At 38.4% G+C, this 26529-nt stretch overlaps 6 protein-coding genes across 7 annotated transcripts; 3 read left to right on the top strand and 3 right to left on the bottom strand.

The window, feature by feature from the left end:
* Nucleotides 1-345: 345 nt before the first annotated feature.
* On the top strand, nucleotides 346-3714 carry LOC115996560 (pentatricopeptide repeat-containing protein At1g06270). Of its 2 annotated transcripts, XM_031235839.1 has the most exons (3): nucleotides 346-1596; nucleotides 3206-3308; nucleotides 3423-3714. In XM_031235839.1, the coding sequence occupies exon 1, from the start codon at nucleotides 396-398 to the stop codon at nucleotides 1419-1421; it is 1026 nt and encodes a 341-aa protein (XP_031091699.1). In that variant the 5' UTR covers nucleotides 346-395; the 3' UTR covers nucleotides 1422-1596; nucleotides 3206-3308; nucleotides 3423-3714. The 2 variants fall into 2 exon arrangements, with proteins under 2 accessions (XP_031091699.1, XP_031091698.1); XM_031235838.1 differs by lacking the exons at nucleotides 3206-3308; nucleotides 3423-3714 and adding an exon at nucleotides 2171-2459 and having other exon boundaries at nucleotides 346-2072.
* On the bottom strand, nucleotides 2225-3346 carry LOC115996944 (zingipain-1-like). The gene has a single exon (XM_031236389.1). It carries the CDS (start codon nucleotides 3344-3346, stop codon nucleotides 2225-2227), a length of 1122 nt encoding a protein of 373 aa, XP_031092249.1.
* Nucleotides 3715-8386: 4672 nt separating the features above from the next.
* Nucleotides 8387-12403, top strand: LOC115996390 (basic leucine zipper 61-like). Its single transcript, XM_031235594.1, has 5 exons — nucleotides 8387-9120; nucleotides 9224-9314; nucleotides 9760-9886; nucleotides 10701-10868; nucleotides 11954-12403. Exons 1-4 carry the CDS (start codon nucleotides 8579-8581, stop codon nucleotides 10853-10855), a joined length of 915 nt encoding a protein of 304 aa, XP_031091454.1. The 5' UTR covers nucleotides 8387-8578; the 3' UTR covers nucleotides 10856-10868; nucleotides 11954-12403.
* A 384-nt stretch (nucleotides 12404-12787) lies between these two features.
* Nucleotides 12788-15653, bottom strand: LOC116033969. The gene has a single exon (XM_031276526.1). The coding sequence runs from the start codon at nucleotides 15513-15515 to the stop codon at nucleotides 12936-12938; it is 2580 nt and encodes an 859-aa protein (XP_031132386.1). The 5' UTR covers nucleotides 15516-15653; the 3' UTR covers nucleotides 12788-12935.
* Nucleotides 15654-16785: 1132 nt separating this feature from the next.
* LOC115997371 (PLASMODESMATA CALLOSE-BINDING PROTEIN 5-like) lies at nucleotides 16786-18851 on the top strand. The gene is made up of 3 exons (XM_031236916.1): nucleotides 16786-17151; nucleotides 17246-17273; nucleotides 18261-18851. Exons 1-3 carry the CDS (start codon nucleotides 16827-16829, stop codon nucleotides 18418-18420), a joined length of 513 nt encoding a protein of 170 aa, XP_031092776.1. The 5' UTR covers nucleotides 16786-16826; the 3' UTR covers nucleotides 18421-18851.
* Nucleotides 18852-20580: 1729 nt separating this feature from the next.
* On the bottom strand, nucleotides 20581-22926 carry LOC115997385 (transcription factor PCF5-like). Its single transcript, XM_031236930.1, has 2 exons — nucleotides 21092-22926; nucleotides 20581-20810 (listed from the first exon to the last, which is right to left on the bottom strand). Exon 1 carries the CDS (start codon nucleotides 22135-22137, stop codon nucleotides 21118-21120), a length of 1020 nt encoding a protein of 339 aa, XP_031092790.1. The 5' UTR covers nucleotides 22138-22926; the 3' UTR covers nucleotides 20581-20810; nucleotides 21092-21117.
* Between the last annotated feature and the right edge of the window lie 3603 nt (nucleotides 22927-26529).

Raw genomic sequence — 26529 nt, 5'->3', positions numbered from 1 at the left:
CTCCCTAGCTATTTTCTGAAACGCAATGTAACCTAATAATAGTTTGTGGCAATTGGTAAATGAGTTGTTAAATCATAAATTCAAGAATTAACTTGGGTATGTATGTCATGGGACTAAACCGAACCCACTCCCTAGCTACTTTTTGAAACACAACGAGTCAACAGTTTCCACTGAAGCTCGAACCAACTCCCATCATCCATGTGCGAGTGTTAATCGAGACATCGGATGCCACTTGACCACAAGGTCTTTGCCATTTAGGTAATCTATTCAATGAAGCTGTTAGAGGATAAATAGGTCATGTAGTCATGTCCTTACTTCAGTACCATGGTTGCACATTACCTGCTCGACGCTATTTGGCTTTGAATTTTTAGCGCCGAACTCAAACAAGGATCTAAATGGCGGCAGCGAAGCTTAGGTCATTTCTTTCGCCCATTCATCGGTCTTCTATTCAATTATTTTCCGCGCGCAATCTTTCTTCGTCTGCAGAGCTCGAAGAATCGGTTAGGGCGGCGGTCGAGAGCAAGCGATACGAGCAAATTCCTGAACTTCTCGCTGCCGCCGATCAATCTCTCCAAAGCCACAACCCTTTCTCGTTCCTCTCGGCCTTCCCGGAGAATGCGAGAATCAGTGTCGTCGACGACATTCTGCAGTCGTTTATTCCTCTCAGACCTCGTTCTCGTCCCTTTAAAGCTTATTCATGTCTTCTTTCATACACTCTTCAAAGCTCGAATCCGCTTCCTATAGCCCTCGCGATTCTTCAACGTATTCTCCGTTCCGGCTGCCTTCCTTCCCCTCAAACACACTTGCTCCTTTCCAATGCGTGGATTAAACGCAGGAAGCAATTGCTGTCTGTCTCAGACTTACTATCAGAGATGAAATCAATTGGATATAGCCCCGATTCCGGCACTTGCAATTATCTAATTTCTTCGCTCTGCAAGGTGGATCAGTTAAGAGAAGCTGTTAGCGTGTTGAAGGGGATGGGGCGAGGTGGTTGCGTTCCGGATTTGGACAGCTATGGCTCTTTAATTGCTGAGTTGTGTGAGCTCAGAATGATTGATGCTGCTGTTGAGATGGTGAGGGAAATGGTAGTGACAGTCGGCTTGAACCCTAGGCAGGATGTTTTGGTGAAAGTGTTGGGAGCAATGCGGGCTAACAAAGAGATATGGAGAGCGGTTAGGATGATTGAGATGTTAGAAGCTGAGGGCGTGCATCTCGGGTTTGAGTGCTTCGAGCTGGTGCTCGAGGGCTGCATTGAGTGCAGGCAGTTTGTTTTGGCGGAGAAATTTGTAATGAATATGACAAAGAAAGGATTTATCCCATACATAAGGGTGAGGCAGAGGCTGGTTGAGGGTCTTGCTGAAGTTGGTGAATGGGAGCTTGGGAACGCTGTGAGACAGCGATTTTCTGAGCTAAACTCGTAGTTTCTCAAGCTTTATATACATGTGTGTATGTTGTGGCTTGTGAATGGAAACACAGGAATTTATGTTCTAGCTCGAGGATCATCCCATTTGATACCGAATTTGATCATCTTCTCTTATTGCAGCCTCAGAATTTCTGGTCTCGGGCTCCTTATTGGACATGAGCTTTTCTGCATAGGTAAATCAGGATGAGCTAACTCTGCTGAAAGCCTGAAATTCAAGGCTTTGATTTGTCGAGTTTTTATTTATTTTATTTTAAGAGCTTTTATGCGTTGCTGAGCAATTTGATGTGCTGTTTTGGTTTCAATTCTCATCTTATAAGTGATCCAAATGGTAATGCTGAAAATACTGTAATTGCATACTATATATTTGAATTTCAGTCTCATAGGCGGATTTCAATAAAAAGTTGTATCATCAACTTGATATATTACCAGCAAAATGTGAGTCTCTTAGAAATAAAACACTTGTTATGGTTTGAAATCGTCTGTGTGATGCCAGTGATAATAATTCAACCCAAAGAGCTCTGTTGCCTAGGACTGCATTGATTGAGAAAGGACTCAACTAATATTTTGGGGAAGTTCGCGACTTGGCACAAGGACTTTCTTCAGATAACTAGTTGGAATTGTGCATATACTGATACATATTATTGAAATTGTAGGTTTCCACACATAAAGTTACTTTTTTTTTCCTGAATTTATTACTACTTTCAACATTTTATAGTGCTTATTGTATCTTGATTGGACTTAAACAAGGTTACTGTCAGTAATTTTGGCCAAGATACTAGTGATGTGGCAAAGATACATTCCTCAAGAGTCTTTCAGAGGGTAGCTAGCCATCATAGCAATACCACATTTGCCATTCTTGTCTCCAGACCCTCGCTGCATTTTGATGTAGCCAGCTTCACCCCAGTTAGTGCCCCAAGAATTCTTCACAAGCCAGTACGGCTGATCATTTTCTTCACCATATCCAACTACTGTCACACCAAAATTCAGTGTTTCGGGACAAAGGGGATTAAATATGCCTTCAGAGTAGAATCTAAAATCATCCATGCTGGCATCAATGACGGCTGCCACAGGTTGTTGGGCAGCAGCAGCTTGTAGAGACTCCTCACCTTCTGGCACTTTCATATAGCCACTTATTGTAACGGTATGGCTTTCTTCTGCTATAGGTTCACATCTTCCATATTTTCCCACATATGGGTAGTTATCTTCTGCAGTTATGCCTCCGTTTCGTTTAATGAAATTATATGCTTTTTCTGTATATCCACCATCGCAACCATCTTTATCTTGGCCAATGTTACAGTCCACAAGTTGTTGTTCAGATAGAGATTCAAGTTTCCCTGTCTTAATCTGATTGATACCTTCCACTGCTGCCACTGCACAAAATGCCCAGGAACTTCCTGCAATTGAAAACATGGACGGGGAGTTAATATGGCCCGACCTTTCATGCTGGAAAGAATTAAAGAAAGTTGAGAATTTCATACCACAACTGCCCTGATCTTTGACATGAGTTACAGCACCGCTCTTTCTCCAGTCAATACTTTCTGGCAATCTAACTCCATGAAGTGTGAAGTTATTGTGTGACTCCCTCTTATTCTCGTGTATCTTATAACGCAAATAGATTGATTTGAACTCACTATTTGTCATGTCTGCGAACTTGTTATCAATGAGTCTGTAAGAAAAGTTCATACTATTGAAGAATTCAATGTACAATACATTGATTTGATAGATCTCGAAACGCTTTTCCCATTCATCTTTATCTTCATAACTTTTTCCATGTTTCTGCAGCCAATCTTGGTACCTCTTCTCCATAGTGACGCGATGACTGTCCATCTCACGCTGCCCAAAATTTGCATTTGTATGCAAACACAGAGGGATCAGAAGCATGATGGTAAAGCAGACATTTTTTAGAATAAAAAACACCTTCATTACTGATTTCTGATGTTTTTTTAAAAAAATTTTGCACAAGAACCATGTCTTAATAACATGTTCTTATATGTAGCAGAAATGCTTGCTGATTGAGGATACCAGTTGGTTTGGTAATTCAGTTAGGCATGCTTGTCCTTCATGTCTTTAATGCCTGCAGGCAAGTATTTGTTAATCATGCGTGCTTTGGTAAATCTTTTGTGCTCTTGATTCATTCATGTCTTGTTTGAACGTACGTGCATGTAATTATCTCTTAATTTGATGAGCTATTTTTTAATCTTAATTCTCATCCTATAGTAAATTATAGGACTGCCAAACGATGATGCTGTAAATATATTAAGTGCAAACTTGAGAGTTCTGTTAACATATCAAATATTAGTCCAATTATCCAATACTTCAGTCTTATATGTGAGTTTCAATGTAAGGCCATATATTCCAATTACTGGCAAAATGTGAGGTTCTCCATAACAAAAGTCTCTTTTATTTTTTGAAATCTTATGTGATACTAGTGACAATAATTCAACCAAAAACAGCTTCTTTGCTAAGGATTGTGCTAATTGAGAAAGGATTCAATTGATATTTAAATGGAGGTTGGAGTAAAGACTTTCACTGGAAGGAGAAATTCGTTAATTAATGAAAGATGTTTTCACAGCATGAGTGATCCCTGGTATGTAGTAAATCACTTATAATAGCTCTCTCACACAGTGCCAAAGGAAACGAGTATATGATTTGTGTCATTTGTGTTGATCTTTATTATGGCACATGCTCAAGATTTTGAATATATCTGTTTTTGAAATTGTAGTTTTTTGTAGGCAACAATTTTTTTTTTGTTTTTTTTTTCTGGATTTATTACTGTGAAACATTTTATAGAGTTTCTGGATTTAAACTTATTGTTTGTGATATCTGCGAACTGATTGTCGCTGATGAGTTTGTACGAAAGGTTCAGATCATTGAGGATAACTCAAGTAGATAGATTGAAACCATGTTTGTATTAGCATGTAAGATTGTGCAGCATGAGTGCTTGGTCATTGAGGATACCAGATGTTCTGGTAATTCAGTTAAGTGCCCCTGCAACTGTTTCTTTCTTTGCTTCAATTGCTTGTTGGCAAGTATGTTATGCATCCATGCTTTGGTAAATATTTTGTGCTCTTGTTTAGTTCACATCTTGTTGAACCCAAGATTGCGTGCATGCATGCAATTATCATCCCTTAATTTCATTCTCACATATAGAGCATGACTAAGTTTCTTCCTTGTTAGTTATATCTTTTACGGAGTATTTATAGAATGGGTCTTACAAATAAATGAAATATATGGCTCTAAATAGTGAATAACGCAAACATAATACAATATCAATTAACACATTTTAAGTACTCTGTACTAATATAGGTAACATTAAGGCCTTCCCCATTGATGAGTTTTACACCGGTTTTAAGGAAGAAAAAAAAAAAAAAGATGAGGTGGAAGAGTGATAAATTGGAGAGAGAAAAAAATGCATCTTGTAAATATAAGTGGGCCCAAGGTGGAGAGCAACAGATCAGTTGCGCGTAATTCCTATGTGCTTCTTCTTTCTTTTTTTTTTTTTTTTAAATTCTTGCCAGATTTTTTTTTCTCCTCCCCTTTCATCTTTTCTTTCTTAATTACACCTTTAAAAACTCTTCAAAAATCGATTACTATTGAAGAAGGCCTAACTATGATTCCAGATTTCCAGATTGATTCGGCCCAAATGGACCTATTCCAAATTGGGCTTTGGGTTAACTCACTCATAGTACATACGAGATCAATCATAGTCTGATTTTATAGTAATCGGGTTGGCAAATTATACCATGGATCAAGGTCTGCCTTGCATTGTAGACCTTGATTCAAAAATAACCTTTAGATTCTGTATTTGTAGTTGACATATTATATACCTGCAGTTGTGTCACCAATTATCAAGTTATTTGTTTATATATATAGATATAGAAACGGTTAACTGTAGGTATAAAATGTGTTAACTGAAGGTACAAAATTTTTGTACCAAGATTCACAATGCAATATGAACTCTGGTCTATGGTACAACAATTGTACTGGGTCGGACTTGGCCTCGTACTGGACTATGAGTTAGCATGTCTATTTGACACCTTTAAGTTAGGAGCATCTTATATGTACCATTTATACAAGTTGATGATGGTTGGCCATAATAAACATTAATAAAATGCAAAAATTGAGCCTATCAAGTTGCATTGAGGCACAAAATCTTTAGTTTTCAGAGTTTCAGGTTCATGTACAGAGATCCAATTCAGATGCCTGCAGCTAATATTCGATCCCCCACCTGTTTCATGGCTTGGGGTCCAAGCGCAATTATGCTTTTATTCGAGCCCTAACATACCCATTTGCAAGCTGGCCCACCCACTCTTCACTAATCCCATTTTCACCCCCCCCATAATAATTGATCACCAGTACGGCTGTACAAATTAAAGTACAATTGTGGACTGCCTAATCACTTGATTAAGATTAAAGGTGGTGATTAGAGGTGTGGATGGGACATTATTAAATTGGCAGAATTCCCAATTTGGGAGGGGTTGATGGAAGGAACATGGAAATAGAAGCATAAGTATAGGAAGAGGGGAGACATGCCCTACATGTGAGCATAGTTTGGAGACAAAGTAAAGCAAGGTTAGGGCGTGCAAAAAAACCTTTCACATGGCTTGCCATTATCTACATGCACTTCCTCTCTCTTCCCACAGCTCATTGATCCTCCATAGCCACCACCTCTCATGGAATGTGGAGCTAAACCATCACATGTATACCCATCTTAAATATTTATCTACTTTAAACTAAACATTTTTAAGAAGTCGATCTTTATAATATACTTGCAATATACCGTACTTTCCTCCTCTTTTACGCCAGAAGGCTTTAGGTAATCAAGGTAAGAAAATTGGCTAGGTGCGGATTACAAAACGACCACCTTTGCTATCATTTTTACAGACATCACATCATGACAGACACGTATTATGACCAACTTGAGCCACCACCAATGTGTTAGCCCTGTTCGACCTGTCAACGAGAGACTTGTCAAGTGTTTCATACTCCAACGTACTATAAATATAGAGCTTCTTATCTATAACTAGTTGAGGGATATAATTTTCTAAGTCTTTAATGCACGATACACGATGTACTAATTTATAATACTTAAGTATGTCAAGATAAAGTATTTGGGCTCAACAAATACTAAAGTAAATGTGTGTGGCCATCAGTATTATTATAAATGTTTTAGGAGCAATCCGTGTAGAAATTGCTCGTAATAAAGAGAATATATATAGCAACAATACGATTGCCAAATATTGGATCTGGGCACAATGTGAAAATTAACCTTTACATTTCATTGGGGGTAAAATTAGTTATCCGGGCATAATCATGAAATGAACGAAACCAATTCAATACGACTTCTTAATTCTCATCGATCTCTTGTGAGGCAGTAGTGACCCTAGCCTTGGCATACTTAAGGCATTAAATATTGTCTGACACACATGCTAATAGACTTGGACTATGGATCTGAGATGTTGTGTTGAGTAAGACAATAAGGGCCAATTGCTAATATTCTACCAACAAAAAATGGTGAGTAATGGTACATTAGGAGACAAGAAAGGTAGGTTTTGGGGTGAAAGCAACATTATTATTGGATGAACACAATTAGGTTAGAGTAATGAAGATTAGTAGGGAGAGAAATGAATGGAGAAGAAGAGTAGTGGACATGGTTGAAGGGTACGAGTTGCGAATCCCTATAGTACAATACAACACACATGATGATGAGTTTCTTTTGGTAGGTAGGCAAATGCAAAGTAGTTGCCATCATCATCATGCCACAAAAGAAGTTTTGATGCTAGCATGTGATCACCCATTAATCCCAAGTGAAGTGGTCACCGTTAATTGACGGCGTTAATGATGATCGGACGGTGCTGAACAGCACGTGCATGCAGAGCAGAAAGCCAGTACAGTCGAATGTTCTCTTCTTCCCCCCAACTTTTCTTTCCCCTCTCATCTTCATTCTTGCATGGTAAAAATTATGACACTATTATTATAACCCCTCCTCTCCCTATATAGATAAAGGGTGATTTTTTATTTTTTATTTTGATTTTACAAATGATAGGGTTATAGAGCAAGTCTGCTAGACTGTAATTTGAGGTCAATTATATCTAGACGTGTCTTGGTTATTAAGGTAAAAAAATTGGTCAGGTGCGAGTTACAAAACAACCACCTTTGCTACCATTTCTATAGACATCACATCATGACAAACACGTATTATGACTGACTTGAGCCACCAACAATGTGTTAGCCATGTTCGACGACCTGTCAACAAGAAATTTGTCAAGTGTTTCATATTTCAACGTACTATAAATATAGAGCTTCTATAACTAGTTGAGGGATCTGATTTTCTAAGCCTTTAATGCACTTCCTCACTATAGAGGCCCCTGAACTAATTTTGTATTACACTGTCAGACACTGTGACGCTAATCTCATTTTGTATTACACTGTCAAACACAATAACGCTGAATACACATCCTCACTATAGAGGCCCCTGAATTCATTTTGTATTACACCGTCAAACACAGTGACGCTGAATTGTAGACACCTCTATTGTCTTTATTAGGTGGGACAGTTTGGAGATTTAAAGTCACTCCATACTTAAAACTAATGATTGAACTATTGACTTTTGATTAAGGATGTATGAGTCCCTTGTACTCGGGTTTTAAAAGTTAAACAAGTAATAAATTTAGTTATTATCCATTAAAGTCTTGTTGATAAAATTAGGCGCGTAAAACGTAACGGAGGAGGGAGTGTATAATATATACAAGGGCACGTGGTCTCTGATTCCTCTTAGTAAATAAAATATTGCTGCTTTCCAGTTATACAGTTGGGTCTCAACTTCTTCACCAGCTGTTGATAGCTGTCCCAATCTTCCCCATGTGACCCCACCCTCACCCCTACCCCCCACCACCACCCCACCCCAACGCCCATTGGAAGCTTAGCTAGCTAGATTGACTTTAAATCCTACAATGTGCATCAACAAGCTAGCTGTGATGATTATGAAGAAGAAGAATGATGGTTTTAAGGTTGATATTTCCTAGATATATATGATGTGTTTGTTGTTTACTCAGTAGCTTTGCATGCATGTAATCTGTTTGTGTTTTTGTCTCTCTGAGTAACAACTGAGATTTTATATTAGTTAGTGATTTGAGTGGAGAATTGGGATTGAGAATGGCGCAATTACCTCCGAGAGTGCCGAACATGGCGCCCAATTGGCACGACTTTGCTCTCCAGAAGCCGCCGCCGCCGCCTGCGGCGGCGGCGGCGCCGTCGTGGGTGGACGAATTCCTGGATTTCTCGTCGGCGAAGCGCGGCTCGCACCGGAGATCGATTAGCGACTCCATTGCCTTCCTGGAGAGTCCAATGGTGGAGGAATGCCGGCGGCTCTCCGCTCCCTCCGCCGGCGGCTCAGGCGGGATGAATATCAACGCCGCCGAGTTCGAGAGATTCGACGACGAGCAGCTCATGTCGATGTTTAACGACGATATCGCGACGTCGATTGGGCCCAACTCCAACCCCTCTTCGCCGTCCGATCACAACAGCATCAACGAAGATACCAAAATGATATCCGCCTCCGATCACCACCTCCAGCATCCGGCGCAGGAGCTCAAAACCGAGCCGGAGGAAGTGCAAAGCTCATGCAAGTCCGACGATCAAACCGCCGCCGCCGATAACTCCTCCGAAAAAATAGTCGATCCAAAACGAATTAAAAGGTAGTTAATCAACCCATATCTACACTAATTTCCGATATTATATGGTTAATTATCTGTATTAACACTGTACAATTTATAATTATTTGTTGAATATTGTGATTAGGATTCTGGCCAACAGACAATCAGCGCAACGATCACGGGTGAGGAAGTTACAGTACATATCCGAGCTGGAGCGTAGTGTTACCACGCTACAAGTATGTTCCAAATGCTTTTTTTTTTAAAACTAAAAAAACCCGCAACCATTACCCGGAAGTGCATTGAATAAATCTTGTCTTGTAATTTTAACCTGTAAAATATCAAGTAAATCAGTCTAGATTATTTATATATAAATGACCAGTTCAAATTAAAAATTAAAAACCAATAAACTGCTTTCATTAGGAATCGAATTATTCCTATTTATAAGCCTTGTACTCGATTTGATTGATTCGAGCTCAAATTCAACGAGTCAAAAAAATTTAAATTAAAGCTTAGCTCAATTACTTAACAAGACGGTTTAAATTTAATCGAGTTCAAATCAAATTTTGACATAGCAGCTCGCGAGTTTAGCTCGCAATAAGTAACTTGTGGGCGTTTGACTTGTTTGGGTATTATATATGGTACTAAAAGTGTTGTTTTTTTGTTGTTGTGCGTATGTAAAAGGCTGAGGTTTCAGTGCTGTCGCCGAGGGTTGCATTTCTGGACCACCAACGTCTGGTTCTGAATGTGGATAACAGTGTGCTGAAGCAAAGAATCGCAGCTCTTGCACAAGATAAAGTCTTCAAGGATGGTTTGTGCATATTCTCTACTGTTCCCCCCACTAATAATATACCCACATCACATGCTCCCTCTTCTTATATATCTATATTATATTATATTGTTTTTATTTCAACTCTCATCAACACCTTATACCCACCTCTGCATTAATTATAAACTATATATGGTCATGATTCATGGCTCACCTATATATAGTAACATAGTTTAAAAAAAAAATAAAATTATTTCAGTACTTCTTTAATGGTGTTGATAGTTAGAGGTTTCAAAACGGATTATGTTATGTGGGTCAGCTCTAAAGTCTCTCATTATGGGGTGAGTTAAAGACTTAGAGTCGATAATAGTTCCGTGCTCGTCAGCTTCCACAAATTAGTTCTATTTTAAAAAAGTACTATTAATATTTGGTATTGTCAAAAGAATAATACTAGCAACTATATATTCAACTCATGGTTTCACGTCCTAATTTTCACTAATATTGTCTTCACCGAGACTCAAACCCACCCCTCCCATGTGGAGTATAATCGGGTGTCACTAGACCACAAAATCTTTGGCATAAAAAAATCTGTTTTATTATACATTAACTTATATTTTCAATTAATCAACATCATTATTCATTACCATCATAATGGAGCAATAGATGCATTAAAATAAGAATCAGGTTAGTAACTGGTCAAAATTTAATGTAACTATTGAATATATATATATGGTACTTCCTAATGGGTCATGGTGCATGGCGATAGGGGTTCTATTTGTCATTTATTGGTAATTAGTATGGTAGAGGTTGATTAGTGAGTGAATTAATATAATGGAGGAAATGTATGTATATGCAGCTCACCAAGACGCATTGAAAAGGGAGATAGAGAGGCTGAGGCAAATTTATTACCAACAGAACTTAAAGAAGATGGAGGATGGTACGCCACCACAACCACCGCCTGCTGAAACTAATGGTGGTGCTTCTGAGAAGGAAGAACAACTTGCCAATTGATCAATTTAAGAAGGTACACGTACACTTCATATAATAATTATTATTATTATTAATCAAGGACAGACTTATTTTCTGAATCAAGATTGTCACGCTAGCTACCTCAAATTTGTCATCAACATATGAAAACAATTGACGTTGGTTGTCACGTGAATGTTATCTCATTTTGATAAACGTACCAACACCCTCACCCCACCCCCCAAAAACCCAGTCTCTCTCTTTTGTCCCCTCCATGTGAAAATTCTTTCCAAAACTTGATTCACAACCAAAATGAAGAGGGAACTCATAATTGAAACAATTAGGAAGGTACAAACTCGCGTGATATACTTTGATTGGTTTAGAAAATGGAGTGGCCTCTCACTTTTGAGTGACAAGAAACCTGTAGCCACTATTTGATAGTATGCATTGGTAAATCTGGTTTTGTGACTTTAGTCGATAAACCAGTCATACTTTGGTTGGAGTAGAAAATGGGGTGGGCTCTCACTTTTGAGTTATGAGAGAAAGTCGCAATCATTACTCGAGTGTGTACATTGTGTAAATTGTCTTGTGACTCTAACCTTAGTTGGCAAAGGAACACAATAAGATAAACAACATAGGTTACTCATAGTTAACCAACTCAAACCAAGAAGACTAATAGGTTGCTCCAGCTAGGAGTTGAATTTGTAACCTTGTGATTACGATTTTTATTCCTTCTTTTTTATTTTCTTCTAGTAAAATTTGAATGTTTGGAGGGTGAAAATTTTATTTTTTGGGAGTACACTTATCATTTTCGGGTAGAAATATTCCCCACATTCCATCTTGAGCCCATGTTCTCAAGTCAATGGACAGAACATCATTCTATAACCAGACCTCATAATTGTCAAGAACATGAAAGGAGTGAATTATTTGATTGTGAATAATGGTCTTGCAGTTTCATTATCAAAAAAAAAACTGTCTCGTGAAGTTCTTTTCTAAACTGGATCAAAGTCCAAAACCAGGATTAAGAAAAGAATCTTGGAGAAGTGAGAAAAGAAATAATGTGGTCCTGGTTGAGTTTTTGGCCACATACAGATGATGCTGATGAGAAGCAACATGATATAAGTTGATGGTTTAATCATGCAGGAACAAATTCACAGGGGAGAAAGAAGACTAGTGCATTTATGTAATGTGGGAGTGGAGCCTACAAAAATTTCTTTGCATGGGGGAGACAGGATAAGGGCACTTGGATCTCTGCAGAGACTGCAGTGAACCCTAAAAACACAGGGACCATCAGTCCATCACAGGGCTGCTTTTCTGCTTAGGGATTTGGGTGTTTTTTTTTTTTTTTTTAAATATATTTTTCCCTTCTTTTTGTCAGTCTTTTCATTGGGTTTTTTTTTTTTAAGAAAAAAATCTGGAAGCCAAGTGATGAAGTGATACTGCATTTTCTCATTTGCCATGTCTCTGTAAGACTTTTCATTGTTTCATGGTCCCTTTTTTTTAATGTTTTTTTTGGGTGGGATTCTTTGTATTTCATGTAAGCTCCTTCAAGAAAGAAAAGAAAAAAGAATTGTAAATATTTTTTTTTTTAAATTTCAGTGTGAATACTCTAAAATGATTTTTTTTTTTTTTTTTTGGATGGGGGGCTTGACAAACTTTATGGGGAGGCAGTGGTTGATAGATACATAAAAATCACAAATACATTATCATATATGACACTGCACAGTTAGAGTTGTAAAATAATTCTCGCACTAACAGCTCAGTTAGTAGACTAAGGATAAGGCTTCAAGATCAAGCCTGACAGTCACAACCTTATTGTAGACACCAGGCACTGGTCCTCACACCTAAGAGGTCACTGAGTACCCTTCCACAAGGTGTATGAGCCCCGAGGGCGAGGGGCTTCGCCTTTTGAGGGTGAGAGTTGATAAGAGTTAACACAGCACACAACCAAATGAGCAGCAGAAGACAAAAAGAGAATTTAATATCTAAATGGATATAAATTCTATAAGCTGATAAGAAGAGTTAGCATAGCACAAACAGCATTCTCATCAATCAACTACTTGCCAGGTTAGAAGTTTTTGCTACATTTTGCTGGTGCATAAAAATATTTTTCATTATTAGCTACTCATTCCTCTGCAGCAGCTTCTCGAGCTTCCTCCGCTTTCTGGTGTGTTTCAAGGTCTTTGCGGCGCTTAGCATATATTTCTTTGAGTTCCTCCACATTGCTCGAAATACTCATTAGCCTGATACCTAGCAAATTGACCTTGTCCATATACATTTCGAATTCACCAGTATAGTCTTCTAGGGCTTCTTCGGCTTTCAGATGCAGCATCAAGCAATTCGACTTGTATTCCTCCTCTTGCTTAACGCGAAGCTTCTCGATTTCTGCAGTGCTAAGCACGAGACCACCGGGCCCAGCGTCCTTGTAAATTGGTTCTTCGGGGAGCTGAATGCGTTGCCTATATTCAGCAAACGCCTTGTGGGTGTCCTTCAGTGCCTTCTTGTAACCCTCCACGATGTTCCCCATCATGAAAAGTTCGCGTTCGAGGCGATAGATCATGTTGTCTCGTTTCTGTAATTCTTCTGATGTGGTCGTTTGCAAATGCGCAATCGCAGCATCGCGCCTGTGGCACTCATCGAGCAATATTTGCTTATGTATGTTTAATTGTTCCTCGGTCCGCTCCTTTTCTTCGTACATCGTCCTAGCTTTTGTCATCCATTGTTGCATTTGTCCCATGATAGTCCCAAAATCTGAAGGGATGTTATTCGATGGATTATTCGATGGACCTTCGATCTTCAACCTTTTATTGCTCCCGTGAGGTTGATGAGCGATGTCATCATCATGGTTGTGCTCAACCTCTCTTTTACTGCCACAAGCGAAAGATGGAGCGATTGTATTCAGATCGGTTCCAGGAGAAACGAGTTCAATGGATGGCTGATCATGAAGATGCCCATTGGAATAAAACGGAATCTGGGACGCTTCCCTTGTTTGAAGGAAAATTCCCGTGAATCCATCCTCCCTCTCTTGCTCTTCACCATAATCGCCTTCTACTCCTTCCTCGTCTACCAAGTCTTCACTCTCGTCTTTCTCCTCTTCGTGATCATCCAACGTCACGGCTTCGTTGGTACACAAACGCAAATAATTGTTCTCCAACACATCGTTGTTTCCATCCAACGGCTGCCACTGCTCCTGTTCCTCCTCCTCTAGTTGTTCTCCAATGTGTTCCTCAACATCCATAGCCGCTGCATCGTTCACCTCTTCTGTCTTCTCCATGTCCTGCCCCAAACTCAACTCAATATTTGGTTCTCTCAACACGCTCTCTTCATCTCGACCCTCGGTCACACCTCCAACTTTCACATCACCATCCTCCTCCCCCTTGATCTCTACACCCAAGAAATCCGCCTTCTCCAACTCCTCTTCCTTGAACCCTACACCCGACTCTTCCTCCATGACCTCTACACCCAACTCCGCCTTCCCCAACTCCTCCTCCTTGGCCTCGACACCCAATTCCGCCTTCTCCAACTCCTCCTCCTTGTCCTCTACACCCAACTCTGCCTTCTCCAACTCCTTGACCTCTACACCCAACTCCACCTCCTTGACATCTATACCCAACTCCGCCTTCTCCATCTCCACTTCCTTGGCATCCACACCCAACTCCGCCTTCTCCAACTCCACTTCATTGCCATCCACACCCAACTCCGCCTTCTCCAACTCCACTTCCTTGACATCTACACCCAACTCCGCCTTTTCCAACTCCTTACCAAAGAACACCTCCTCGCGCTGTGATTTAATCAAATACTGCAAATGCACTGCATAATAACAGTCTCCCAACTGCTCCCCCTGTGTCAACTCCTTCTCCACCATGAACCACACTAACCCGGCCCAATCCACCTTCTCCGGACTCCCATCCTTGATCACCTTGATCCAATGCAACACCTCATTTGGCATCATCCAAGTATCATCATGCAACAGCACCCAAATTGACACAAAATCCTCAATAAACCCAATACTCTCCTCACAAAATGCTTCAACATCCAAGTTAACAACATCACCCTTCTCCTTCTTCACTGGTAGCCTGAGCGCCCGAGCTAAATCAGCCCTACTCACACCAATCTTCTCCCCATTCACACAGCTTCGCCTCGATTTTGGATCATAAGTTGCAACCAACTGAGCTATCAAATCAACCCGAACATCCGAATTAAACCCTATATGAACAAACTCCCATAATCCAAGCCCCTTGAGCAGCTTCTCGTGACTACAAAAATCAAGAATCTTGGAGGGGATAAAGGGAATGGGGCGCAATTTGCCCAAAAGGGCATTTAATCTCCTGTCTATAGCTTTTTGTTTCCTGGCATTACATTTACCCTTCTTACGCTTAGAAAGGCGCTTATGGGGGTTAGGCTGAGAGATCAAAGGGGCATCAGACATGTCTCCACCGCTGTGTGGAACATCCACACCGGGAATGGGTGAAACGAGAGGCTTACCTGAGGATTGATGATCCGGGTTTTCCTCAAGACTGGATTTTGGACCTTCTTGGTGATGAAGATTAGGTTTTTCCTCCGGAATCACTTGCTCCGGTTCTTGATTGCAGGGGATTTCTGGGATTTGAGGGTTTTGGGGTTCTTGTTCCATGGGTTGGGTTTGGGGATGTGAATGCGGGGGATCGCTTGGGTGGTCTTGTTTGGAATGCTGGGGACTGCACATTTCTCGTAATCGGATTGAAACCGCGAGAGATTGAACAAATATGTCGCAGATTCACATAATCACAGTGTAGACTCTCTCCCTCCCTCGCTTTTCAATTGAAACATTGTGCCCTTCGCTCTACTCACTCAGTTGTACTTAACAATATGCGTAATATAATATTTACCATTAAATATGATTTTTTTTTTTTTGGAGAAACCATTAAATATGATGTACCTCATAAATGATATGGACGTCTAGCTTTTTTTTTTTTTTTTGGGGATGAAAATAGAGGGGGACACCTGAAAAAAAAAACTAAAAGGTAACTCGGTCGTTGACCCTGACGGAGAGCTGCCGATTAAATTTGGCTCCCATTTGATTTTTCCGAACCATGTCTTGCTGTTTTTTTTTTTTTGACACTGGACATCTTGTTATAAGTGTTGTTAATAATATTAATACTAATATTAATATGAAAAATATAAGAATTCAAAATAACATCAGTAAAATCTCGTTAAGCTTATTAGACACATAAAAATTGAATGGAGAGAGTAAATTAATGATTGAGTTTAAATCTTTATATAATTAAGGAATGACTCAAATAATTATTTTCTTGAGTGGATGAAAAATATCCAGATAAGCTTAACTTGATACACAACATCTAGACATGCTAACCTATGTATGTGACAGGATAACTCACCAACTTAATTGTAAAACATCATCATGGCATAGTCTCTCATTAGCTCTATCGAACTTGTAACCGTCTAATATAAGAGCATTCACACTAATGAGTTTTTGTTGTTTTTTTGTGGAGCTCATGGCGAGGTTGATGTGAGAGAAGAAGGAGAGATAAACAAATTTTAACTCATGCAAGACATGATCTTTTGTGGATCTCGAGGAAAGAGAAGGAGAGCAAAGCTTTGGTTTCGTGCCTGTCTCGGTGTACCGCACGCACCTCTGGGAGCGTAAGTACTTCAGCGAGTTGGTAACCTACCACCCGAATAGACTAGCAATGGTGTTTTCTCTCTCTTTTTTTTTTCCTTCTTTTTTTCTTTTTTATTTTCTCTTTCCCACTCTCTCTTATGTGACTTTTAAAAAATTGTGTAAAAAACCAAACTGATATAGAGCTAAGAATTATGTTCACATACTCTACCACTTTATTTACACACACATATATATTACATTATTACTTCATGCCAATGTACATTTTCAAATAGCAACACAGCTAACGGTCATATTTGCAGAGTAATTTACATAAACCCCGTCCGTCTTAACGGCTCTCCCCTGAACCCTCAAACCTCAAAAGCACACACTCTCTCTCTCTCATCTCCGCCAAACATGGCCGCAATCTTCTCCTTCCCTCTCCTATTCTCCCTACTATCTACCCTCTGCGCCGCCGCAGGCGACGGAGCAGCGAGGGTGGAGCTATGGTGCGTGGCCAAGAACAATGCCGAGGATGCCGCACTCCAGTCATCGCTCGATTGGGCCTGCGGGCCCGGCGGTGCCGACTGCGGGCCCATCCAGCCCGGCGGCCCCTGCTACGACGCCTCCGACATCCAGAGGACGGCGTCGTTTGCCTTCAACGATTACTTCATCAAGCACGGCATGACTGAGGACGCCTGTAATTTCCAGAACACCGCCGCTCTCACTTCTCTCAACCCTAGTGAGTAATGCCTGTTTTGCTTGATAAAGCTTAGCCTTTTGAATACCCATTTCTTCATTTTAATTGATGTTTGTTCCAATTTTTGGGTTTGCAGGCTTTAACAAGTGCAAGCTCCCATCAAGGTAATTGCTACAAATGCTTAACTTGAAGATATTTGTTCATTAAAATCATTGGTTGAGTAATTTTCTTTTGATCAATCCTCCATATATAATTAGGATGTAGCCACATTGTGGTCAAGTGGCATGTATTGACTCTTCCAAATGGGTGATCATGAGATCGAGCTTCAGTGGAGTCGATATTGACTATATGAACAGATACTAATATGTAATAGAGTCAATAGTACTCAAAAAAAAAAAAAAATTGAATTACTTGAGAAATTAATGATAGTTTTCAATGTTTGGAATAAAAGTTGTTACTTTTGAGTGTCGGAGGAAACCCGCACTACTACCCGAGGCCCGAGGGTAGGCTATCAATAACTGATCAGCTCAAATTAAAGCCAATAGGCCAAACTTATAACATTATGACTACCAAGTTAATAGTTTAACCAACTTGGCTTAGTCGCCCCTAAAGTTGCTACTTTTGTTCCTTAATGTTATTGGAATGTGCTGGTGTCGCTGAAATGTTCAACTTTTTGTTATATTGCTTGATTGAAATGTAAAATGAAAATTACATCTGCTTAAAGATTGCCAATTTTAATAGAAATGCATGTATTAAAGTACATTAAAAGCACAGGTTGTTTTACACTTTTACAGTATGTATCCTTCCAAATCTTTAGTGTTTGAATGGATTGTAGTTTGAAGCAGATGGATCTTGAGTTCTTGACAACATTGGCATGTTTCCTTGCTATATAAATATTTGATGACTATGCGAGATATGCAAAGCCCGACTCTAGAACTTGCAGCCTGTTTATATACAGATTCATTTCAGTTCTGCAAGTGATTGCATCCTTTGTGATCATTTCTGTACATTCTTCTATGGAGTTTAAGTAATGGGAAGATCAGTGAGAACTTGTAGCCTGTTTATACGCAGATTTATTTAAGTTTTGCGAGTGAATTGCATCATTTGTTCTAGATTTGGATCTGAGTAGTTTCTGCACATCTTCTATGCAGTCTAAGTAATGGGAAGATTAGCACACCAACAGATATGGGATTAGGGCCTGCAGCAATGGATGTAAATACCAGCAGTTCTATAAAACCGGGCAGATGGATATGGGATTTGATCACAACGTGTTTCTTGTTTGCATCTGTATTCATTTTGCGAGGAAGTTGAAGCTGGTGGACTGTGTTTCTCCCCTTGTATGTGATGTCAAAGATGAGAGCAAAAGTAGCATTTTTCTCAAGATCACCATGGAATCCATTTTATGTGCCAGAATAGTGAAGTGTACTGTATCATCTGAATATATCTACTTCCCCTTGCTGCAGCATTGTTGTGTATTCACCACTTCCCTAGCCTGTTTTCCCTCTGTGATATGTCTTTCAGCCCCTTTGGGCATATGTATGTAATTCCCAGTTTTAGGATGTTGAATATTATGGAGGTTGGTTCTTCAAAACTTGTTCTCAACTTTACTCCAACTTGCTAAGTTGGTCAGGTTGTTGAATTGTGATAACCACAAGATTTTAAGTCCGATTCTCAACGGAAGTGGCCTGTTGGGTATTTCTTAGTTTGAGTCAGCTATGAGCTTGACAACTTAGACTGATTTACCTCTTTGTTGTTCTTTGTTTGCTAGGGCCATAAAGTATAATTTATCACGTGTGCACCTCAAGTACTGATTGTACTTTTCTCTTGTAATCTAAAAAATTTAAATTTAGAACTAAAAGTGAACATATAAGAGTCCAAAATCAAAAGTGAAAACTACATGGTTTGCTTTCCATTTATAGTCATCAATGCCAAAGCATTCCAAATTAGGCAATATATACACATTGCAGTGTTACACTGTTACTGCCTTGTAGATCATTAAGACAAACCCCCTACACTTTGGACATTAATGGAGGGGATTGCTATCATGATTCTCAAAGCACATATATCACTAACTTTCCTCCCAAACTCGTGACCAATTGAGCTGTTAATGCGGGCAGCACATCTTATAAATATTTTACAATTTTTTTTCTAAACATATATATTTTTTAAAAATATTTTTTAACTAGTCTAAACAAACACATGGAAGGAAACTCGAGGATGAATGGCATTAATTAATAATATTTATATCATGTTAAAAAAAAAAAAAGAAACAAATCTATTGCATGTCTAGTCACACAACTATTAGATTTTTTTCATATTCATGTCATAAGTTTTTTTTTTTTTTTTTTTTCATAGTTAGTGTATACTTTTAATTGTTTGTCCCATTTGGTCAATTTAATCAAATCGTCACTAAAAAAATAGCCAAAATGCATCACATTTTCAATTTGAAATCCCATGTTTTTTGTAACAGTGTTCAAACATGTATGATCTTGAGAAGAAAATGTGACACATTCAAGTTACTTGAATAATTAAATGTGAAAAAAATGTGAACAGATACTGCATTGTAATAGAGTTAGTAGTATTAAAAAAAAAAGTGAAAAAAATGTATATATATCAAATATGCCAAAAACTATACTCATGACCAAATCCAAAAATGCCTTAATAGTAGGACCCTAAAAATGAAAATAATTCATTACTCAGAGTGTACTAGTCTCCACATTTTAGCCACAATTAACATTCAGCTAGCTAGGCTCGACAGTCGGAAGCACATGCATGAGTTATTTTCACCCACCATAATAACTAACATAGAAATCCACAAAAAAAAATGAAAACAACATATCTTAAAGTTAGAATATATACCATTAATAAAAATAAAATCCTATTTTTACAACTTCTCATCAAAACTAACTCTTATAAAATCTAATAATTATTATAATAATAAATAATTCAATAAATGTGACAACTTTTATCTATATATTTTTATACAGTTTTAATAATAGTTTAATTGCACAATATTAGTATATTTGCCTAATAATTATTATGATAATCAATGAATTAATTGCACATATGTTAGTATAATTGACTAATTATTATTATTATGATAACTAAACTAATAATTATCATAACATCATAAAACATAATTGATTCAACTCATTTCATCAATTGCACTATATAATATTAGTTATTAGAATTTATATAATTGTATATCTATCTAAATATTCTTAAAATATTATAATCAATTTATTATTGTTAAAATATTATAATAAATTCATTATATGAAACGCAGGCTCGTAATGCGAGTAAAGGACATTTCAGACGCACGGGTAAAAATATTAATTTGATAATAAATTCCTTTTAGTTTAAAACTTTAGTAGTAACAGAAGAATCGTTTTTCAATTCACTCTGATGAATTGAATGCTAAATAGAAATAGAAATAGAAAGTTGAATCCAGTTATGCAGATTGGCAAATAATTGAAACACAAGAACAATATGAAATAAACTCAAAAAACATTATGAAGGTGCAGTCATACATAAAACAAAAATAAAATCATCACATGACAAACAAGAATTAATGTTACAACATATAGAATTCTTGAGCTCTAACCATTCAGTCTTCTCTTTCTCAGGAGACCATATCGAGTTGTCAATATCATCAAGACTTTGCAGAAGACAACTTTCACCGGCCAAGATCAATAAATGTCCTGCAAATTCATATGAATATGAAGAAAATCATCACAAATGAACAAACAGTTTAATAGATTAAGGTGTTTTTTTTTTTTTTTTTAATGGAGGACGATACACCCTAGTAAGTTTAGCTGTCAACAATCTGACTAACTTAACTCGAAATTAAGGCATTAACTATCAACAACCTAATCAATTTGACTCTAATATGATTAACTTGATTCGAAATTAAGGCATTAGTTGTCAACGACCTGATCAATTTGATTTGAGATTAAGCAGGGAAATAGCGTTTAGAGAGTACCTGAAGGATAGATGATAATGGTGGTTTTAGTAGTGAGAGTTGGAAGGAGGAGAGGATGGTTTGATGGCGGCGACGCCGCCGCCGTGTTCATCTTCGCCGTGAATTCTCGCCGGAACTTGGAATTCTGCGGCAAAATGGGAATTGGAAATGGCGGAGGATAATGCTGTCCTCTCCTCCCAAGCAGGAATTAGGTGCGAGTAGTTGGACTGAAGGGATTCCCTCTGAGAAAATGCTCCGCCTTGCGAGAACACCGCCGGCGCCGCCGTCTGCGGCGGAATTGACTGGTGTGTGTGGTGGTTCAAGAAGAATCCAACTCTGCTCTCTCCTCCATTACCGGCGGCGCCGTTCCAACCAACCATTCTCGAAAAATTAGCCTCGAAGGTCGCCGGATTTTGGCCGGAGAAAAGCGCGTGTTGCTGGGAAGTGGACGCCGGCCGTCTATGGTCTTGCAAGGTGTGAAGAGATAAGCCGAGATTATCTTCGGTTTGGATTGAGGCTCTCGGCATTAGTTCATGATGGTAGCTCTGAAAGTTCATCAGAGAGCTCCCGGAGTTCATCGGGAAGAAAGATTTCATGGTTTCCGCTATGGACTGCGTTTCGTCTTCCTGCAAAATAAACGGCGAATTTCCTGCCGCGTTTCCCGCTGCTGCTTCTAGATGCTTCTGAAACGGAAAATCGTACCGAGCGGAAGAATCGGAATTCTGTTCCAACGGCATCCCTGCCACGTCACCATCCTGGCTGGCCGGGATAACGCTGGCTTCATCGTTGGGGTTCCACGGTGGCAGCTCGGCGAGCTTATCTATCGCGTTTTTGGCTTTCTTTATGAGCCAATCCACCGCCTTGCTGGGCCGGTCGTAGCCGAGCCGGTCCTGGACGTCGTAGAATTGAATGGCGGTGTGAGCCGAGAGGCGCACACGCCGGTCACGTGGCCCTTTCGCTGTGAACACTTTACTGTGCCGGTCTTTCCGGCCGGTAGACCGGATAATATGGCCGCCTTCAACTTGCACTATTTCCCCACCGGCGGCGCCGGCGCCGCCTCTCTTCATCCCCGCAGATTTTTTCCCGCCGCTCCCCTTCGCATCTTCGGTTTTCTCGAGGCTATTCACGGCGTTTCCATGGTAAAGAGCTTGAAGATTCTGCAGATTATTATTATTGTTCTTGAAGCTGGGATTTTGTCCAGAAGGGAAAATCTGGGGGGTTTCTTGGCTCCACTGGCTATCCAGATTCACGATAATCTTTTAAAAAAAAAAAACTTGGGATTTATTTTCTTCACCTCCGATCTGGGCTCCTAAAACACACTTTTTTCTGGGGTCTGGAGAAACAATCTTTGGTAATATTTCATGACACAATTCTCTTTAGCTTCTGCAACTTCTGATGATTCTGCAGCTTCTGTGGTTTCTGATGCTGATCCCAAAAAACCCTGTCTGCAGCGTACTGATATCTTCTTCTTATCCCGTACCCCAATGAAAACTCCCTTTCCCAAATCCCAGACTCGAAATAAAAACAAGACCCAGATTATAATTTTGTCTCAAAACCTCGAAAACTGAAGAACAAACCCAGATCCAAGATCGACTTTTTCTTTTTCTTTTTTCTTCTTTTGTTCTAGGTTTGGAGAATATAATATAATCCACGTATAAGAAACACACAGAGGTTGTGGGTGGGTTCAGCTGGGGAATATATATGGAGTGTTTGGGTAGGTTTTTGTTGTGGGGTGTTTCTAGGGTTGAGAAAGGTTCTTGGGGATGTGAGAGAGAATGATGAATGGAACAGTAGGGATGAATGAATTCTTGGATCTAAGAGAATGACTCAACTGAGGATGATGGCATGGCCAGTGGCCTCTATGGGGTAAGTGATTGGGATGGTCACTTACACCACCATACATAATTCTCTTCAATTAACTAATGGGAAAATGGCATCTTTAGTCCCTGAGTTATAGGGGTAGTGTAGACTCAGTCCCTGAGTTATTGCCGTATGCGAGTTTAGTCCCTCAGTTATTCGCGAAGTGGCGAGTTTAGTCCCTGACCATTAAATTTGACGAAAAAATTAAAAAATAATCAAAATTTGAGTGATAAAATAGGAAATTCACATTTTATTCTTCTTCTTATATCAAAACCACTTTTACAATATTATTTTTCACTTCTTAGCCTAATTATTTTCAAGATTCTTCAATTTTAAAAGCATTTTAATAACTTTCAAATGACTTGTTAGGAACCTGACTCTCGTATAACACACTTAAAACTTAGCACAAATAAAGAAATGCATGATCATTGTATTTAGGTGTATGAAACACACTATCCTAACAAGTTTTTATTTTTTTACTAAGCAACAAATGTAATAAAATTAAAACTTTTGAGATAGGATAGTGTGTAAAAAAATCTCAAAAGTTTTAATTTTATTACATTTGTTGCTTAGTAAAAAAAATAAAAACTTGTTAGGATAGTGTATTTCATACACCTAAATACAATGATCATGCATTTCTTTGTTTGTGCTAAGTCTTAAGTGTGTTATACGAGAGCTAGGTTCCTAAAAAGTCATTTGAAAATTATTGAAATGCTTTTAAAAATGAAAAATCTTGTTTTCAAAAAAAAATGAAAAATCTTGAAAATAATTAGGCTAAGAAGTGAAAAATAATGTTGTAAAAGTGGTTTTGATATAAGAAGAAGAATAAAATGTGAATTTCCTATTTTATCCCACAAATTTTGAATATTTTTTAATTTTTTCGTCAAATTTAATGGTCAGGGACTAAACTCGCCACTTCGCGAATAACTGAGGGACTAAACTCGCATACGGCCATAACTCAGGGACTGAGTCTACACTACCCCTATAACTCAGGGACTAAAGATGCCATTTTCCCTTAACTAATTAACCAATTAAAAAATGTTAATAGGTCTGGAGATACCTATTCTGATTTCTCGAAAACTTGTAAATTATTGAGACATTTATATTGCAATATATTCATTAATTAAAATTTTAGGACAGTCAAAACTCTTAGCAGTATCAGGTTAAAATCTTTGGTCCCGCACATGTAACTTAATTAGAGTTTGTCTTTAGATGACATATTGTGGACATGGGCAAAGACGAGTACTATTCAACCCTATTAATAGTTCAATGTCGGAGTTTCACTACACCTTTTTATAGGAGTGACTTTTAATTTTGTGGGCACCCGTCATTAATACTCACCTAATTAATAGCCCGCTAAATTAGCATGTAATTCATCCATCCACAATCTTGTTGTATCACGACCTTAATTAAAACTCAAAATCCTTATGGCTAGAGATTTTACATGTTATGGGTAATGACAAGGTGAAAACTTTCAAAGTTAGAGTTCAATATTTTCATAATTCTCTTGATACTTCAATCAATCAATTTGTGTTGGTAAAATTTTATGTACAAATTTTTAGAGCTAAAGTTCAATCTTTTCGTGATTCTCTTAATGCTTCAATTAATCAATCTGTATGATAAAATTCTATCTTCTTTCTTTAAAAAAAAAAGTTTTTTTTTTTAAAAAATTAAATTGAATTGCATGTCTGTACCCTTCAAAGCTACTACACGCCTGAAAACGAAAGAAAGCAAAAAAGACAAACAATCTCTATCACCAACAACGCAAATTATACCATTTTCCAGCTCATGCTCATCTAATTAACGATGGCTAACTCATAAGGTCACCACGTGAAGGTGAACCGTACCTGCTTTAACGAACCCAACCAGCCGTCGTCGGTCCACGACATATTTTTGCCATGCTTTCTAAGTACCTCCGACCATGGTTACTACTTAGTACTTACTGTCACACTTGTCACCATTGCTAGCTAGGTTGTTATTGTCTATCACCATTATATTGTAAAACTCGACCGCCTAGATAGTTGATAGGCTGTTATTGGCTATAATTATTGTAAAACTCGACCGCCTAGACATCTGCCTAAATATAAGACACCCCTAAATGTAATAGTCGTTATTTTAGGTGGCTACTCAACTAATCGGTTGTGTAGTTGCTAGGCACCCTTAGGTGGAAACGCTATATATTGACTTCCCTACTTGTTTGTGGTTGGAGTCTTGATGAAAGAGTATATTGCTGATGCGATTTAACATTTGTCCTTTTGCTAGTTATATCCTCATGCAACAAGGTTTGTGATTGCTCACAAGATAGACTATCAATCTTAGCTTACTCTATACATTGAGTGAATCTCGCATTATGACTCTAGCCTGCAAAAGACCGCACTACTACAAATAACACTTTTAACGTCCAATAATTGACTGACTCAAACCAACTTAAGTTACCAATAATTGACTGACTCAAACGAAGAAGTTAAGTCCAATAGAGCGCTACTATTAAATGCCGAACCTAGAACCTTGTGGCTAAATCTTAACTTACATTGAATTAGTTAACCTAATTAAACTCTCTATTTAGAGTGTAGTGTTTTTAATTTATATGGATGGAGTATGAATATAATGTTGTATTGATTTTGTAGTGTGGGGAGGTCCCAAGGCTTAAGGCACACCCAACCTCATTGAAGCATGATAGTGATTTCTAACAGCTTTTCTTCTTTGATATACATATATAAATAGATGTCCTTTTCTAATCCCATTTTGAAAGTGAATATAATATTGCACTTTTACCCTAAAAGAAACGACCACCACGCCTGCTACTATTCACTCTCTGTGTCTTATCTCATCCTGGCTTCTCTCATGGACTTCTCAACCAAATTAAATGAACATAAATTATTAGACTACAAGAAAAAACCAAGGGTTAAAAGCTAAGGGGAACACAAACACACACATTTATGGTATAGTTACATTCACATGTGAATGGCTCTCCAGGTGAGAACTGTGGACGCATCAAGATCATTGGATGAAATGAAATTAACTATGAGCATTCGTGTTGACAAAATAAAAAAAATTTCAAATAAAGTCTAGACATAGTACATTGAAGCAGTATAAAATGAGTGTGCATTACAATGATGTTGATAATGCATCTTGGTTGTAGAATATATTAGAGTTATATATACACATGAGCATTGCTTGAGTGTTTTATCCTATGCATGTATAATATAATATCGGTGCAAATATATATGGTCTACACCTAGTGCGTCTCCATATTAGTATTGGTGCTTCTTCCTCAAAGAATAATGTGTACACATATGAGCGCAACACAATGCATAACATATATAGTGCATTAGCATAATGTTCAAAGTGTGTATCGGTAATACTGAACAATAGTGCACAACTGCACACACGAATGACTACATGTAATGCACTATCATCACATGACAGACAAAGAGACAAATTAAATGTCCAATAAAAAAAATGACATCGTACAATTCAAACTGCTAACAACCAATCACAACCATTGAATGGTGAAAAACAGATAGTTGTGATCCATCCTCACTTTTCAACTGGCCGGACACCTATATATAAAAGCCATCAATAACGATAAGTTCCTA

The sequence above is a fragment of the Ipomoea triloba genome, chromosome 11 (assembly GCF_003576645.1).
Source record: "Ipomoea triloba cultivar NCNSP0323 chromosome 11, ASM357664v1".
NCBI classification, from domain to species: Eukaryota; Viridiplantae; Streptophyta; class Magnoliopsida; order Solanales; family Convolvulaceae; genus Ipomoea; species Ipomoea triloba.
This window is presented reverse-complemented; position numbering and strand designations above follow the sequence as displayed.